Consider the following 18815-nt stretch of genomic DNA (forward strand, 5'->3'; position numbering starts at 1 on the left):
GAGGCAGTAGAGACAGTGGCATTCCTAGCCTGGATGTCACCCGGGGCGGATCGCCGATGCGCCCCCCCCCCCCCGGGTGCAGCGCCCCCCCCCTGCAAAATTACACCCCCCCCCCCGGCGAAATGACACCCCACCAGGGTGCACGCCACTGGGGGGGTTGCCGCAGCGCGCGCCTGTTGGCTCCGAGTTCGCTAACTTCACTTGTTTGCTGCAGCTCCCTCTGCCCTGGAACAGGAAGTAACCTGTTCCGGAGCAGAGGGAGCTGCAGCGAACGAGCGAAGTTAGCGAACTCGGAGCCGACAGGCACGCGCCATGGCACCCCCCAGCGGCGTACACCCGGGGCGGACTGCCCCCACCGACCCCCTTGGTACGCCACTGAGTAGAGAGCAGATGAGTACAAAAGATGGAAATGGAGGAATAAGGAGGGGACTAGGAAACTTGGAATAAAGAAAGATAGAGGGTGCAATAAGATTGCTGGAGAGGGGATGAAAGGGAGATAGGAAAAGCTGGTAGGTAGATGAGAGGTGAAATGGAAACTAGATAGAGGGTGATAGGAAGAATGAGGGGTAAACATCTGTATTGCTATGGATTTACAGCCTGCTTCACTGACACAGACTACTCAATAATCACTGTGGATTCTTTTGGATTCGTATTAGGTAAATGAGACCTTTATTAGAGGTTCTAAAATCTACAATGATTAAGATATATACAATGATTAAGCTATATACACACAATGATTAGCTATATAACTAAAAAGAAACAATACCAATCTATAAACATTCATTACATCACTGGTCTCTACATCTAAGCAATGCTAAGAGTTCCTAGACCAGGAAAAGAAGCAATAAAACAATCATCACTGGTCCTTACATCATCCAGGCTCTTATCATCAGCTGGGGGGGCCCTGTTCACAGCAAAAGCCAGGAGTTTCTTTGACCAGGAAACATGGTTCTCTGCGTAGTTCGTACGTTACTCACAGATGAGCTCCCAATTTCACTGAAAGAAACTCCCCTTTTTATTAGGCTTAGAACTCATGTTCAGAGCTAAGAAAAATTACTGAATGATTCTCTGTTTAGGTAAACAAGCCATACTGTGGGAATGTGGTCACATGTTTCCTAGTCCAGGTGGCCAGTCTGAACTCGAAAACAGGCCCCATCTTTCCCTTCACATAACAATTTAATTAGAGCTGTGTTTTATCTTCTACATTCCAACTTATTTTCATACAATCAAAGTTAATCATTTTTAAACAGAGTTACTTCTAATCACAAATACAGACCCCGAGTGCACTGGTCGGTCAAGGCAGAGTTGAAAAACAATCTTTAAAATTCACTTTTATTACAACATCATATGTAGGTGGATATAGAGGCAGAGATGAGAAATATAAAAAAAAAAGATCAGTGTCAGACAGATATAGAGAAGAAGGGAAGAAAGATAAGAGGAGAGAGAAGAAATGGAAAGGCAGACCTGGACAAGAATTTAGGAGAAGACACAAAAAGGGGAACAAATTGGGACCAACCCAATTAGAAAAGTGCCTAGACAACAATGGTAGAAAAAATATTTTTCATTTAATTCTTTTTACTCGTTGGAATGTGTCCATTTTGAGAAATGTACGTTTTATCAATTTTTGTATTTTAGCAGAGGTCAGAAGAAATTGCATTTCTGTTTCTTTTACCAGAATTGTGCTGCATATAGAGTCTGGGTTTCTTTGGCAGAGGGGAAGGGGATCTCCATTTCAGTTTTTGTCTGCTTGTTTTTATGTGTTCCTCTATTTTGTATGAGGTGAGAGTCTGAAGAAGTCTCACAAGGCCGCTGCTTGAACTCTCTGCAGCCATTTTGAAGTGGCACCAGGTGCGCAAGGTCTGCGGCAGCGCCAGGCAGAAAAGAGGGGGCTCTTTCCTACCCCGAAGTGGCCACTAGACCATCAGGGCAAGACGATAACGTACAGGATGGGAGGGGTCGACAGGACACCCTGAGGCCCACTTGCTTGCTCATCCACCCTCCCTCCCACAAGACAGCCTGCCCACCCGCAAACCCGGACAAATGGGCAGGCTGGTAAAACCTGCCCTGATGTCCCATAGTGTCCTCAAAAAGAGGATATGTCTGGGTAAACAAGCAATGCTTGTTGTAATATCTGTCTTTATGTGAGGATGAAAGAAATGGCTTTTATAGATTTAAAATTCAAACTGCTTTGCATAGACCAAAGGAATGATTTAGTACTGTGAGACAGTTAGTGTATGGCCATAAGAATGGTACTGTTTAGGGGGACCCTGCTTCTGCGGACTTTGCTGCTTATCTATTGCAGAAGGTGGATACATACATAACATAAGAGTAGCCATACTGGGTCAGACCAATGGTCCATCTAGCCCAGTATCCTGTTTCCAACAGTGGCCAAGACAGGTCACAAGTACCTGGCAGAACCCCAAATTGTGGCAACATTCCATGCTACAAATCTCAGGGCAAGCAGTTGCTCCCCATGTCTGTCTCAAAAGCAGACTATGGACTTTTCTTCCAGGAACTTGTCCAAACCTTTTTAAACCCAGATATGCTAACTGCTGTTACCATATCCTCCGGCAAAGAGTTCCAAAATCATTGGTAACCACTGGGAATATAGAGATGCTTGATGTTGAGATAGTTATTGATGTTTGGACTGATTTTGATTTACCAACAGAACAGGAGAGAGGGGTAGCTATAGTTGTATCTTCTTTAACACCTACAAAATCTTTGATTGATCCTTCTTCAACTGCAGTTATTAGGGGGTTGGCATCAGCAGTAGCTCTGACATTATCTTTGATTGTGGAGAAATCATTATCTTCTGGGATGGTGCCAGGAAAATGCAAGATTTCTACAGTGAAACTACTCTTAAAGGGTGATCATTTAGATGTATCTGAATAAAGCAATTATAGACCGATCACTGTGGTTTCCATAATATTGAAGGTAATTGAAAAAAGTTTTCTTTGACAATTTAAGGAATGTGTACAGATAACGTAGAGGGGCATTTTCAAAAGAAACATCTAAGTCAGAATTTGGACGTTTTACAAAGACATCCAAATTCTGAAACGGGGAGAAGGTCATTTTCGAAAAAGATGGACATCCATCTTTTGTGTTCAGAAATACCATGGACGTCCTTGGATTTGGATATTTCTGTGAGATGGAAGTCCAAATGCCAATTTATGTCACTTTTTGGACGTCCATCTCTTTCGAAAATGAGCCCAATAGTGTCTGGATGATTATCAATATGGTTTTAGGGAAGGCCATAGTATTGAAACTTTATTAGTGTCCTCTTTAGATGTATTAAAGCAGGGGATTGCCGAAGGCCATACATTTTGCCTTGTTTCTTTGGATGTGTCATCAGCATTCAATACAGTTGATACTGATCTTTTGTTATCGAAACTTAAAGGAATAGGGATTGGAGGAGCAGTGTGGAATTGGTTTACTTCCTTTTTGAAGAGTCATCAGATGCAAGTCATTAGCAAGGATGAGGTATTTACAATGAAGCCAGTTACCAAGGGAGTGCCACAAGGCTCTGCACGTTCTGCCTTATTATTTAACATCTATATGGATTCATTTGGTAACGGTTTCAAGAATTTGAAGGTAGAGTACAGGATCTATGCGGATGATGTAAACTTCTTTTTTCCAGTTCAAGGAGGATACACAGGATTGATTGAACGATTGAGTGATTTTATATCTGCCGTACAGAAATGGATGGGTTTGAATAGATTAGTTTTAAATTTTGGCAAAAAAGAATTGATGTTTGTAGGAAAGAATGCAACTCTTCTATAATGTTGTTCTGTGAATTTGGGTGATTCAGTGCAGAAATGTATGCATGTGTTGAGTATTATTTTGGATCTCTTATTGTCCATGAAGAATCAAGTGTTGCAGGTGATTAAGTCAGCTTTTTTTCAGCTTCATTTCTTAACAAGTTACGGCCTATATTGCCACAGTTTGATTTTCGATCTGTGGTACAAAGTTTAATGATATCATGTATCGATTTCTGCAATGCGTTGTGTTTGGGATTGTCAAAATCAAAGATACAAGCACTCTCAGGTGATACAAGATGCCCCTGCCTGATTGTTGGCAGGTGTGTCTAGATTTGAGCATATATCTCCAATGTTATGCTCTTTGCATTGGTTGCCAGTTCAAGTTTGGGTACAGTACAAGGTGGTACAATTAATACATTGAGCACTGTACTCTGATTGTGTTCGTTGATACTTTAAAGATGTAATCAGGACTATCAACCCGTTCGAGCTTTGCGGTCTGAAAATTTGAAGTTTTTGATTAATAATAAACTGCAAACTGTGGTATATGCTAACACAAGGAGCACTGCATTCTCAATAGTGAGTCTGCAAATCTGGAACAAGCTACCAGGTTACTTGAGACTGTGTAGTAGTAGGGCTCAGTTCAGTAAGTTGCTGAAGACATATTTGTTTGAACATGCATGGGATTGATCTTTGTTACTTTTTTGAATATTGTATATTCCAGCGCCTGCTATTGTCTTTTTGCTTTTTTTATTACGTATGTTGATTTGTGATCCACCTAGTTGTAGGCGGACTAGAAATTTTTAAATAAATAAAAATAAAACCAGACATATGGTAACCCTAACCTGGAGCAGTCAGAAAAGTTCAGAGTGCGCTTTTGTGGCAGTGGAAGGCACACCTAGCCAGAGGAGCTGGCATGTATAAAAGATAAAATCCTGGAGGCTTACCAGTAGTCAAGCACAGAGTAATGCCACTAACTGAGAAGAGGATCCTGAAGCAGGTAGTGTTCAGTGTGGAAAGTGAAACTAAGAACTGCTGCCATTGAGCTAGTTGGAGCAGTTAAGAAACCTGGTCTGGAGTAGTGATTGTAGCCGAAGCCAGAGCTGGAGCTGTTTGTCCTGAGGAAACACCAGTTCTTGAAAGCACAGCAGCCTGGAGTAGGGTTACTATATGTCCGGTTTTACCCGGACATGTCCTCTTTTTGAGGACATGGCCGGGCAACCGGGCAGGTTTTGCCAGCCTGCCCGTTTGTCTGGATTTCCAGACAAATGGGCAGGCTGGCGGGAGGGCCTAATGGTGTCCTATCCCCTCCCCTTACCTTACTCTACTGCCCTGGTGGTCTAGTGACCTCTTCGGGGGCAGGAAAGGCTTCCCTCTCCTGGAGACTTATTTCTTGTACTTGAATCTTGAGCATGGCAACTAGGCCTTCCAGTTTTGAATTTGTGCTAGGGTTTCAATATGGCTCCAACTGACTCCAGTCAGCTGCCTTTGCAGCTTAGTGAACTGCCACCATGGTACTGTATCTACCATTTCCCATTGCCGCTGCCAGATCTCAACTTCTACTGCCTCTACTTGGGCCTGATAGGCCTGAGTCTGTTCCATCAGCAGGAAAATGTGGTCGCTAATCTCCTTTATCTCCTTTGTTGTTGTGCCAATTTCCATTCTGTGGCTGTCCGTTGCTTAACTCTCTCATTGAGTTCCCAGGTCAGCAGATTTTCCATATTATCAAAAGTAGACAGCTGGAATGCTCTATTCCAGTTGTCTTTGCAACTTCTGTAGCTCTTGTGCATCATAAATGAACTAGTTGTTGATGTGTTGTTTGTTTTGATACTATCTTCTTTCTATTTAGGGATTCTTAATGTCTATCCCACACATTTTTGAATTCCGTCACAGTTTTTGTCATCACCACCTCCACTGAGAGGGAATTCCGAGCATTCACCACCCTCTCCGGGATAAAGTATTTCCTGACGTTACTCCTAAGTCTACTACCCCACAACCTCAAAGTTATGTCCTCTAGTTTTACCGCTTCTTTGTCTCTGGAAAAGATTTGCTTGTAAATTAATACCATTCAAGTATTTAAACATCTGTATCATATCTCCTCTATCCCTTCTTTCCTCTAGGGTATACATATTCAGGTATTCAAGTCTCTTCTCATATGTCTTTTGGCACTATCCTGATATAATTTTCTTTGCCTTCCTCTGGATCACTTCAAATTCTCTTAAGTCCTTAGCAAGATACGGCCTCCAGAATTGAACACAATACTCCAAGTGGAGCCTCACCAACAACTTGTACAAGGACATTAACACTTCTCTTTTTCTGCTGGTGATTCCTCTCTCTATGCAGCCCAGCATCCTTCTAGCTATGGCCACTACTTTGTCACAATGTTTCATAGCCTTGAGACCCACAGACACTATCACCCCATGGTCTCTCTCATGGTCCTTGCTTATCAGCTTCTTTCTCCCTAGCACATACAGCTCCTTTGGATTTTTACTCCCCAAGTGGATCACTCTGCACTTCTTTGCAGGGGGCAGAAATGTCATGAAACACATCAGTAAATTGTGATAGTAGTTATTTGCCCATAGCCTATAATGGCTCCCTACCAGGGTTGCGTAGCCCCAAAGAGGGGTTCAGAAGATATAAAGACTGTGAGGAGGAAACTGAGTAAGCAAAAATGAGGGTTTAACGAAGAGAAATGGGACCTGTCTGCAGTGGTGTTCCTAGGTCGGCTGCCACCTGGGGCGGATCGCTGCTGCGCACCCCCCCCCCCCCCCCCCCGGGTGCAGCACGACACCCCCCCCCCCCCCGCACCCCTCCCCTGACGCATCAACACCCCCCTCCCCCGAGGCATCAGCATACCTGGCATCAACACACGCTGCTGGAGGGGTGTTGGGAGCAGCCGCGCGGCTGTCGGCTCCGCTGGCTCTCTCTGCCCCGGAACAGGAAGTAACCTGGGAGCAGGGAACCAGTGGAGCCGACAGGCGCGCGGCTGTTCTCTGCACCCCTCCAGCAGCGTGCACCCGGGGCAGACCACCCCCACCGCCCCGCCCTTGGTACGCCACTGCCTGTCTGTATACAAGGTTCACTAAACCAAGTAGCTTCAGTGCCAGTTACCTGGTGTGACAGAGCATATTGGGAAGAAGCTGTTCCAGCAAAAGACACTACTTTATCACAGGGGCCTCCAATGTATGCAAGTAGATCTCATGCATATTCATTGTGGAAATCCTGAAAACCCCACTAGGTTGCAGCGCTTGAGGACTGACTTTGAGCACCCGTGCTATTCATCAACAGAGGAATATGCAGTCCCTGCAACTGGATCTTTTTTTTAATATATCACCCGTTTTTAGTCTTTGTTTATTTATTAAGTGGAAGTTACAGCTTTTAAGATTAAGACTAAATAGGGTCAGCTGAGAGTTTTAGGGGCAAACAGGAAAATATTAGTGTCAGTTTATAACAATGTGTTTTATTAGCTGCCATCATTGAAAGTCAAAACTTCCTAGTTCTTGTGGGGCCATGGTGATCTTCCTTTAATCCCCCCACTCAGCCCATAATTTAAAACAAAGAGTATCGGTGATAACCCCTTTCTGGGTTTTAAGCCTTGTTCTCTTGTCCAAAATGGCTTCCCTTTATCCTTCTACTCTACTACTACTATTTAGCATTTCTATAGCGCTACAAGGCATACGCAGCGCTGCACAAACATAGAAGAAAGACAGTCCCTGCTCAAAGAGCTTACAATCTAATAGACAAAAAATAAAGTAAGCAAATCAAATTAATTAATATGTACGGGAAGGAAGAGAGGAAGGTAGGTGGAGGCGAGTGGTTACAAGTGGTTACGAGTTAAAAGCAATGTTAAAGAGGTGGGCTTTCAGTCTAGATTTAAAGGTGGCCATGGATGGGGCAAGATGTAGGGGCTCAGGAAGTTTATTCCAGGTGTAGGGTGCAGCGAGACAGAAGGCGTGAAGTCTGGAGTTGGCAGTAGTGGAGAAGGGAACAGATAAGAAGGATTTATCCATGGAGCGGAGTGCACGGGAAGGGGTGTAGGGAAGGATGAGTGTGGAGAGATACTGGGTAGCAGCAGAGTGGGTATATTTATAGGTTAGTAGAAGAAGTTTGAACAGGATGCAAAAACGGATAAGGAGCCAGTGAAGCGACTTGAGGAGAGGGGTAGTATGAGTAAAGCAACCCTGACGGAAGACGAGACGGGCAGCAGAGTTTTGAACCGACTGGAGAGGGGAGAGGTGACTAAGTGGGAGGCCAGCAAGAAGCAGATTGCAGTAGTCTAAGCGAGAGGTGACAAGGGTGTGGATGAGGGTTTTGGTAGAGTGCTCGGAAAGAAAGGGGCGGATTTTACGGATGTTGTAGAGAAAGAAACGACAGGTCTTGGCAATCTGCTGGATATGAGCAGAGAAGGAGAGAGAAGAGTCAAAGGTGACCCCAAGGTTTCGAGCTGAGGAGACAGGGAGAATGAGAGAGCCATCAACAGAAATAGAAAACGGGGGGAGCGGGGAGGTGGGTTTGGGGGGGGAAATAAGAAGCTCGGTTTTGGTCATATTTAATTTCAGGTGGCGTTGAGACATCCAGACAGCAGTGTCAGACAAGCACGCTGAAACTTTGGTTTGGATGCAAGGTGAGATATCAGGGGTAGAAAGGTAGATTTGGGAGTCATCAGCATAGATTTTGCCAATCTTAACTCCTAAATTGTAGGGGTCTCCTAGAGCAGGAGTGATCCCTTCTTGCCCCTTCCCCACAGCACCTTTTTTCAAAAAGGTTCTAAATGATCCTATGTGCTCCAATGCATCTCACGTGCTGATGCTTAACCTGCTGATGCTTCTGGGAGAAAGCTGAGCATTACCCTTAAGGTATAATTACCTTTTCTAAAATAACACTTTTTGCGAAGCTTAACACAAGCCATGATATTCTGTTTGCATAGTAATAATCTACTCATATTCATTTATTTAAAATGCTGCTAATTATCACATTATGTTACATTTATTTAAGGGTCATAAAATAAGAAGTGAAAACTTGCAATCACAACTTTACAGTAGACAAGGCTTACTAAATGCAAACACATCAGTACAACTTGGTAACATAGTAAATGATGACAGATAAGAAACAAAATGGTCCATCCAACGTTGAGATTTGTCCACTTTGAGGTGATTCACATATAAATTACCATATGCAACAGAATGCCACCTCCTCCTCTCCCATATACTCTGTTACTTGACTTCTCAACTCTTTCCTTTACCACTGCCCTCCATACAGTATCTTCCCTAAGCACGCCCCAAATCTGCCATGATGATGGCCACCACCATTCCTGATAAGAATTTCAGTTTTTGACATCTTCAACTTTGCCTCTTATAAAACTAGCATTTAAGTCAACCTTATGGTCAGTTTTGGTTCTGGAAAGTAAGTCCAGATTGGATGTCTCAACGACAGACATCTTGGAGGAGGATCATATGATGAAGTAGAAGCTCTGCTATGGTGTTCCAGTAAAGAAAGTCTGGTGGAGTGATACCACAAACACATACAATTCTGGGTTTGTAGAAGATCTGGCATGTTGACAACCTGATTTCAACCTTCATTGTTGACTATGGTCACAGTTGAACAGATTTCCATTGGGGCTGCAGCCAGTATGCATTCAACGAATCACTCTGGGGCTTCAGAGGCAATCCACACTGCTCCTGTGGGGGTACTGAACACATTGTCAATACATGTCCACTCATGTAACTACCTTGTGGTCTTCAGGCTTTACACACTGCATCTGTCACGTCTGTGGTTGTGACCACCCTCAGACTTACCCTATTTCTGGGAATCAGTGTCTGTGCTGGTTTCTGTCTACTTCTGAGTTGGCTCTGTTTCTGTCTCTGGGTGCTGGCCACTTCCAGCATGATGCTGATTGCCTCAGTATACTGCACCTGTGTGGGTTTAACCTGTCTGTGCCTCAGTATAGTGCTCCTGAGTTAGCTCTACCTCTGTCTCTGTGGGCTGGCTGCTCTAATGGCTTCACTTCTCTACACTTGTGTGTATTGGGCCTCTCTGTACTTCAGTGGGCTATTCCTGAGGTAGCTCTGTCTCAGGCTGGGTGGGCTGGCTGCTTCCAGCCTGATACTAATTACCTCACTAGACTACACCTGTGTGGGTTAGGTCTCTCTGGGCTTCTGTATGCTCCATGCCTTTGGCCTGAAGGGGTGACCTCATCTGTCAGGGCCTTCTTAAGGAACTGGTGTTCTATTCTTCAGTGCCTTTGCATTGCCAATGCCTACGCAGTGCCTTAGGTCCCAAGGTTAGTGTGCTGTTTGCACAGTTAGCTTTCCTTGTCTTTTCTTGTGGGCTTCCAGCCCTTCTGCTTTGCTAGTTACTATCACCTGTGGGCCTTGCCTTCTGGCTCAGGGTATTATTGCTCTGTGGGCTTTCAGCCCTTCTGTGTCTATTGCTCTGTGGGCTTCCAGCTCTTCTGTGTCTATTGCTCTGTGGGCTTCCAGCTCTTCTGTGCCCATTGCTCTGAGGGCCTCCAGTCTATCTGCGTATATCCCTTTATCTGTGGGCTTCCAGGCCTTCTGGGTGTATTACTGCGGCCTGGGGGTTTCCAGCCTTTCTGTGGGCTTCTAGCCTTTCTGGGTGTATCTCTCTGACCTGTAGGCTTTCAGCCTTTCTGTGTATATTATTCTCTGTGGGCTTCTAGCCTTTCTGTTATCCCTGTGCAGTGGCTCTGCTCCCTGTCTGAGGTTGGTTAGTGGCTGATGCTGCAGCCATTTCTCTCCTTTCTATCTGTTAGCTACAGTAGCTCCAGTCTAACCCTTCCTCTGGCAAGCGTAGCTGTCATTTCCATTCCCTTGAGCTTAGCTTGTATGTAGGTTCTGTGTCCTCTTCCCTGCCAAGCTAAGCTTCCATGGACACCCTGCCTGCCTAGTGTTTGGGTGAACCCGGATCCAGTCAAGCTATGCCAGTTTCCCAAATCCTGTGGGAGAAGCCTGAATTGAGTGTCCTGAATCCTGCTTCTCAAGCCTGAACCCTGCTGTAGGATGTTGTTCATGGATTCCTTGTTGCTTTCCTCTTCAGCTCCAGCCCAGCCTCTCCAGTCCTGTCTACTTCAGCCCGTCTTAGGGTTGCCTGTCTCCTGTTGGGTGGTTTGCCTGCTGCTGCCACCTCTGTGACAGCGGCCCAAGGGCTCACATTTCCCCGAGAGATCTGACAGCATCTGACTCTGCTTTTGATTGGCGTAGTTGAGTGACATGCACACACTAAAAGTCAAACCTATGGCCTCTTTTAATGTCTAATTACCAAGCTTTAACAGTTGACTAACTGTTAATGCAGTGGGTCCCAAACCTGGTCCTGGAGGCACCCCAGCTGGTCAGGTTTTCAGGATACCCACAATGAATATTCATCAGACAGATTTGCATGCACTGCCTTCACTGCATGCAAATCTGTCTCATGAATATTCATTGTAGATATACTGGAAACCTGACTGGCTGGGTTGTCTCCAGGACCAGGTTTGGAAACCACAGTGTTAACACTCTAAAATGGTATTAGCACACTTTATCTGCCACAGGATCCATTTTATGCAATGCCATTACCACACATTTTATGCAATGGACCCTGTGGCAGACAACATGCAATAATAGCATTAGCATTAACGTGTGCAAACTGTTTCTAATGACTTCCTTAGTTGCAAAATAAATAAATAAATATATTTGTCCATAACTCCCAGTATGATATTTCTTATGTTCTTGTGAACAGTAGTACAGTTCCAGGTATTTGCTCCAATTCAAGAGGGTGTTCAGGTAGGAAATGTCTGAAAAGGAAAGTGATTCTAGCTACATCTGAAATTTCAGGAAACAGAACTCTTCTTCTGTTGTCCTTACCTCCAGCCGGTCCCTCCAGATTTCCTTTCCTATGGATTTTCCTTTTCCCTGCTCTCCTTCCCGTAGCCTTTTGCTGCTCTGCACTACCTCTTCCCCTTATCTGCCCTGGACTATGGCAAGATGCTGTACTTTCTTCCTTCACCCTTCCTGACTAAGCTGCTCCCCTATTACCCAGGTAACTTATTTGTAGTTTTTTTTTTAATTTGCATCCTCTTTGGACAACTATCCCCTGCAAACCATAGAAAATGGAAAATGCAGCAGATCTGACAATGCACTAGTGTTCTGTTCATTTATACATAAAAGTAAAATTTGCACAATAAATAGATACAAAGATGCAAATAAGATGTATTGTACATATACATAAATGCAAGAACTGACTACACATTTTTTTTTTGTTAGGGGAAATCTATGTATGAATATTTGTGTGCATCTGTATATATATACACTGGCAATTTTGTAAAGCATTTTTACAGGTACTGTAATAGATTTTACCACAGAGAGAGGTTTCTAGAAAACTACATAGATAAAATTATGCATATTTCCCCAGCTTCTATATAGTGTACCTAGAGATCTACGCCAAAATCCAGGCAGATTCTATAACAACAGGCAGATTCTATAACAACATACATAACTGAATTGGCTTAACAAGCTAATCAGCACTGATAATAGCACTTAAGCAATAATGAGTGCTAATTAGCAATAATTAGAATTTACACGCACAGCTCGCTAAGCTTATTCTGTAATGCACTGCGCCTAACTTCTAACATGCCCAGACAAAAAGGGGCATGGTTATGGGTGGGGAAATAGGCGTTCAGAAATTTTGGTGTTTAGTGGCCTAATTGTCAATATTGGCAAAGGTCACGGAGAGGGCTGTTTTCACAAATTATACAAGGTTCAGTGCACTGACGGATTAATAGCTTCCACATTGGATGAGATATATTAGGATTTAGATCAACATACCAATTATTTTTTGGTGTTTCTTGATGTCTTGGCAGCATTTGATATTCTTAACCATCAGATATTGTTGCAGCAATTAGCAAGTAGTGGCATTGCGGGATCTGTACTGGATTGGTTCAGATCTTATCTTTCATGTAGGAAAGTACAAGTACATGTGGGTAATTTACTTTCCTCACTGAGAGATATGAGTATCGGAGTGCCGCAGGGATCAGCTCTATCTGGGATACTATTTAATGTGTATTTATCAATGATTTGTCCAGGTTTTGAGATCGCTTGGATTGTCGTACGTATTTATGCAGACGATATCCAGTTTTTTCTGCCATTGACAGTCTGTCACTGTTATGCTGACTCAGTTGCAGACTATATTTAACAAGATAAATCAATGGAGGACTGAGAATTGATTGACGCTCAATCAGGCTTATTTTCGAAAGGGATCGCTGGCGATCTTCCGACACAAATCGGGAGATCGCCGGCGATCTCTCAATCCTGGCCAAATCGGTATTATCAAAAGCCAATTTTGGCCGTCCCCAATTGCTTTTTCGTTGTGGCGCCGGCTAAACTTCAAGGGGACGTTTTGGTAGGGTAGCGAAGGCGGGAAGGGGGCGCAGTGGGGCAGGGTTATGAGATGGCCAGCTTCACATTATTTTGAAAAATAATGCCGGCTTGAACAAGTATTTCGCCGAGCGGACTTGGTCCATGTATTTTTAGGACCAAGTCCCAAAAAAGAGCCCCAGTTGACCAGATGACCACCGGAGGGAAGCGAGGATCACCTCCCCTTACTCCCCAAGTGCTCACCAATCCACTCCCACACAAAAAAAAAAAACAAATTAAAACATTTTTTGCCAGCCTCAAATGTCATCCCCAACTCCCTGACAGCAGTATGCAGGTCCATGGAGCAGTTTTTAGTGGGTGCACTGCACTTCAGGCAGGTGGACTCAGGCCCATCTGTTCCAATTGTGGTGGTTAATGTTGAGCCCTCCAAAAAAACCCAAAACCCACTGTACCCACATGTAGTTGCCCTCCTTCTCCCCATAGGGCTATGGTAATGGTGTAGACTTGTGGGCAGTGGGTTTTGGGGGGATTTAGGGGGCTCAGCACACAAGGTAAGGGAGCTATGTTCCTGGGAGCAATTTATGAAGTCCACTGAAGTGCCCCCTAGGGTGCCCGGTTGGTGTCCTGGCATGTCAGGGGGGCCAGTGCACTACAAATGCTGGCTCCTCCCACGGCCAAATGCCTTGCATTTCACCGGGTTTGAGATGGTCGGGTCTGGTTTACATTATGGCTGAAAATTGGACCTGGCCATCTCATCTAAACCCTGCGATCCGCCGGCGATCCTATTCTAAACCCGGTGAGCGATTTGGCCGGCGCCAAGCATATTTCGAAAATACACTTGGCTCCGCCCGCTTTCAGCACCGGCTCCAAAGATGGCCGGCCATCAATTTCACCGGTGCCGTTCAATTATTCCCCTCAATGTGTCCAAAACTAAATTATTGTTGGTGACAACAGGTTCCATTGTTCAATTTCCTACTGAAATACGTGTTTTCTGATACTGTGATTACAGTTTCTCATGTGGTAAGGAATCTAGTGATAATGTTTGATTCTTTGATGTCTTTTAAGGCACAGATTCAATCTGTTGTGAAGAATTCATTTTTTATCTGCTTCTATTAAGTAAGTTACATCCATTGACCTCTCAAATGGATTTTCAAAAAGTGTTGCAAAGTTTGACATTGTTTGGTTTAGATTACTGTAACACTGGGTATGTTGGATTGCCTGCTATGTATATCCTTTCTTTGCAAGCTGTACAAAATTCTATAGTTTCTTTTGTATGGTTTGTCTAAATATCATCATGTTATTCCTTTTCTTAAGAAATTACACTGGTTGCTCTTGACATAACAGGTCATCTTTAAACTCTAGTACTGGTTCGTCATAGTTTATACCAGGAGTTGTATCCAGGGGCATAGCCAGACACCCAATTTTGGGTGGGCCTGGGCCCAAGATGGGTGGGCAGAACTCCACCCTGTTGCACAAGTGATTTGGTCTCTCCCTCTCTCACCTGCATGCCATATGGTCTCTCAAACATCCCCCTCCCCCGCATACCTTTTAAATAGCAGATTTTCACCTTCAGTGACACACTGCATGTTGGCCCCACAGCCTTCTCTCTGATGCAACTTCCTGTTTCTGCATAGGCGGGAATAAATCACAGAGAAGGTTTTGGGGCCCGTGTGAGCAGTATGTATCAGTCTCTGCTCTCTGCAAGCGAAGATCTGTTATTTACAAGGTATGCAGGAGGGACAGTTGTTGGGAGTTTTCAGCTGGTGGGGCTCGGGGATCCGTGCCAGCCACATCATAGGTGTGCTACTCCTTGGTGGGCCTAAGCCCAAAGTGGGTGGGCTTGGGCCCACCCAGGCCCACCCTTGGCTACGCCACTGGTTGTATCAATACCTGACTGAGGGGGTCTTTTACTACAGTGTGGTAGTGTTTTTAGCGCAAGCTAATATCTAGGGAGTGCTAAACATTAGCGGCATCCATATATTCCTATGGATCTCGCCAACATTTAACGCACCCTAAATATTAGCATGCGTTAAAAACAATAGCGCGCCTTAATGAAAGAGGCCCTGATTGCCTTCACTGGTATAGATCACAACAAACTCTACGCACTGAGGTCTCCTGTATACTGAAGGTGCCTTAATTTTCAGCTGTCTCACCTTAAATACACACGGAGGAGGATTTATTTCATTGCTGATCCAATGGAATGGAATAAGTTACCGGTTGCTCTAAGGAAGCAGAAGTATTTGACAGTGTTTAAAAAACTGCTAAAATGGCATTTGTTGTCACAGGCTGGATTTTGAATTATGGTTGCAATGACTAGAATCACTGTCTCACTGATTGCCTTTTGCCTTGTTTGTATTGTGGTCTGATTTTGTATGGAACATGATTTATTATGTATGAACAAAAGCGGAATATAAATTGAAATACATGAAATGAAAAACGGGGAGGATTTTGCCAATGATCTGAATTCAGAAGAGGACTGAAATTGTGCTGCATTTGTTTCTGAAGCCTTTCCTTCTTGAGATATTTAAAATAAGTCTTCGTATCCATAAGTCTGTGGCATGAAAATAAGTGGAATTGTATGATATTATTACAGCTAATATATGCACATTGCTTTACTTTGAATGAAGCATCCCTGGGAGAGGGCTTGCAACTATCATGAGAAAGAAAAATCCACAGGGAAGAAAGTTATGTATCAAGTTTTGTGTGCACAAGTCATTCTAGGATTGTAACCTGTAAAATAGCTTTGACAGAATGTCCTATGCCATCTTCAGAGAGGAATGGGTAACACCAAAGCAAGGAATCCCACTACTGGTCCCTTTCCATGATGTGTCTTATTTGGCAGATATCCTCTGCTGTTTTATGGATTTCAACATGTGAAATAAATTACAACTGACCTTTTTGAGGGGGAAGGGATCATTTTATCTAGCGATCACCTAATTTTTCTGTTCCTAATGTGTTGCAGGTTTGAAGATCCGTCAATGTGGTGATGGAAACTGACACTCATCTTCAGCCTTTTCTGATTTTTCCTTGTCCGGATTTCATTTCGATAAAACAAATTGGATTTTTCTCAGTCCTCCAAATTCAGCCAGAGCATGCAGGCATTACACTGAATTCTGTAGAGTTCTTTTTTCTCCATGATATTTGTACATAAATTAATTTAAATAAATTACTTGTGCATTTGAAAATGTAACAGCCTGAACAAGAGGGAGGAGGGGAGCTATCCTTAGTACAGCAAGATTTGGTTTTCATCTTTAAACTGAATTTCAGTGCCCTTCCAATCTAGTACAATACTAACATGTACAGTTACCATTGAACAGATATTCCAATGATTCATATTATGATTTGCGCCTTTTGATGGAATAAATGCATTTATTTTCATTTATGAAGCGTTAATTATGAATGATAGTGTTTATTATGTGGTACATAATTTAGCAAAATGAAACTGAAAATATTTTACATTCAAAATAGAGTATAAAGACAGATTTAAAAAATATTCCAAGCCAGAAATATTTTTGACTAATGCAATTTAACTTTTAAAGAAACAGTAATGAATTTTGTTTTGTATACTTATTGGCTGGTATGTAAAGACCACATTCTTTCTGTGCAAAAATAATAATCTGTATGTTAATATATATTTAATTTCAGCACTATGTTCTTGTTTAGGCTTTCTGTTTTCTCCTAGGGGCCCTTTTACTAACACGTGTTAACCAGTTACCCTCAGATTCTATATAGCACATCTAGATTTACTTGCAATTCTGCGCATAAATCCAGGCATATTTTATAACTACACATGTAGATTGTTTTAACAAGGTGTTAAGCGTTGTTAACAGCTCTTAATATTCAGTAACAAGGACTACATGAAAAAAATTAGAATTTACACACATACATTGCTAAGCGTATTCTATAATGTACTGTGCCTAAAATAAGCAAAAAGGAGCATGGAAATGGGCATTCCGTGGGCATTCCAAAATCTATGCATATTATTATAACATATGGGCTAGTGCGTGTAAATCTATGTGCAGAGATTTACACCATCTTTTTGTTGGCATAAATGGACATGCGTACATTCAGTCACATAAACTACACCTAAGCATATTCTAAATACCTCACATAACACATGCCGTATTTAGATTACACTTAGACGTAATTACCTACTGCATAACTGTTACTGCGCTGGCATGACAGCTAATGCCTGCTAATTCATGCATTAACTACAGGCCATGTTACTGGATTGGGAACACAGTAACATAGTAAATGATGACAGATAAAGACCTGAACAGTCCATCTAGTCTGCCCAACAGTCACACTGATCATCAATCCATGATTAAATTAACAATGAATGTGATGTAAAATACTTGATCATGGTCTTTCTTTGGCATTTCTGGGACATAGACCATAGAAGTCCACCCAGCCCTGTCATTATGTTCCAACTACTGGAGCTGCTGTAGAAGCCCACTCCAGCCTACCTGTCTTGTCATTTGGGGACACAGAACATAATAGTCTGTCCAGCACTGTACTCAGATTCCAGCTAGTGAAGTTGCTGTCAAAGCCCTTTCCAGCCCATCCTAAACTCGATTGCCATATATGAGACACAGATCGCACAAGTCTGCCTGGCACCAGTCCTAATTCATCACAGCTGGAGTCACTCTCTATGCATCACTCGACACATCCACTCACATGCAGCCATTTAAGCTTAGGGTTTTTTTCATATCATCCATTTTCTAATTAGAGATCCATTGTGTTCATCACATGCCATTTTGAATTCCGTCACCGTTTTTGTCTCTACCACCTCTCTCAGAAGGGCATTCCAGGCTTTGACCACCCTCTCTGTGAGAATCCATGCTTTGGTGAGTTATGGTGGAGAAGGGTGAGTTAAGGTGGAGACATTGCATTTAGTGAAATGGTGGCCCTACCATTAGGCCACCTGAGGCGGGGGCCTCAGGCAGCACTCTTGTGAGGCGGCATCATCCCCCTCTCTTCCCTCCCCAACACCCTTCCGCAAAATTACCTTTTTCTTTTCTTTTTCTTGTTTTTCAAAAGAAACAGCAGCAGCGACTCCCACTGGTCCCGGCCCCTGCCACTGGTCCCGGCCCCTTCTCTCTACTGCGGGTGGTCCGCCTCTGAGGAAACAGGAAATTACATCACAAAGGTAGGCCACCCAAAGTAGAGAGAAGGAGCCAAACCAGCGGCAGTGCAGCCTATGGGAGTCACTGCCACTGCCTTCCTTTGAAAAACAAGAAAAGAATACAAAAGGTCATTTCAGGGAAGAAGGTTGAGGAGGAAAGGGCAGGGGCAGAGTTGCTGGGGCAGCAGCTCATTTTCTGCCACAGGTGGAAGATTGTTTTGGGCTACCCCTGAATTAGTGCATGGTATTTACTGCATCCTGACACTTGTGCAGTTAGCAGGGGTGCCTTACAGCCTCCTCAGGAGCAGGCGGTAATACATATGTGCTAAGTGCGAATAATCATAATGCATGGTAAAGAACTTTTCTGTGCAGTATCTGCACTAGATGTGCTGGGCATGCCCTCACAAATTACTGCACAGCCTTTGCATTTACCACACGTTAATTTTTGCTTTTAAGCACAGTAAGAGCAAACATTTACCACACTTTAGTAAAAGAGCCCCACATATCATCATACTGATGTTTTAGCATAGCTTATGTCACAGCTAAGAAAGGTCATGGAGGGGCTGG

General features: G+C 43.5%; 1 protein-coding gene across 1 annotated transcript in view; it reads left to right on the plus strand.

The window, feature by feature from the left end:
* The window catches only part of NPY (neuropeptide Y), a 48229-nt gene extending 31914 nt beyond the window's left edge, over positions 1-16315 (plus strand). The window contains exon 4 of the mRNA XM_030189966.1: positions 16086-16315. Coding sequence (XP_030045826.1) covers positions 16086-16110 — 25 coding nt within the window. The 3' untranslated portion in view covers positions 16111-16315. The remainder of the gene's footprint in view (positions 1-16085) is intronic.
* The last annotated feature ends 2500 nt before the right edge of the window (positions 16316-18815 follow it).

This window comes from Microcaecilia unicolor, chromosome 1 (assembly GCF_901765095.1).
Source record: "Microcaecilia unicolor chromosome 1, aMicUni1.1, whole genome shotgun sequence".
NCBI classification, from domain to species: Eukaryota; Metazoa; Chordata; class Amphibia; order Gymnophiona; family Siphonopidae; genus Microcaecilia; species Microcaecilia unicolor.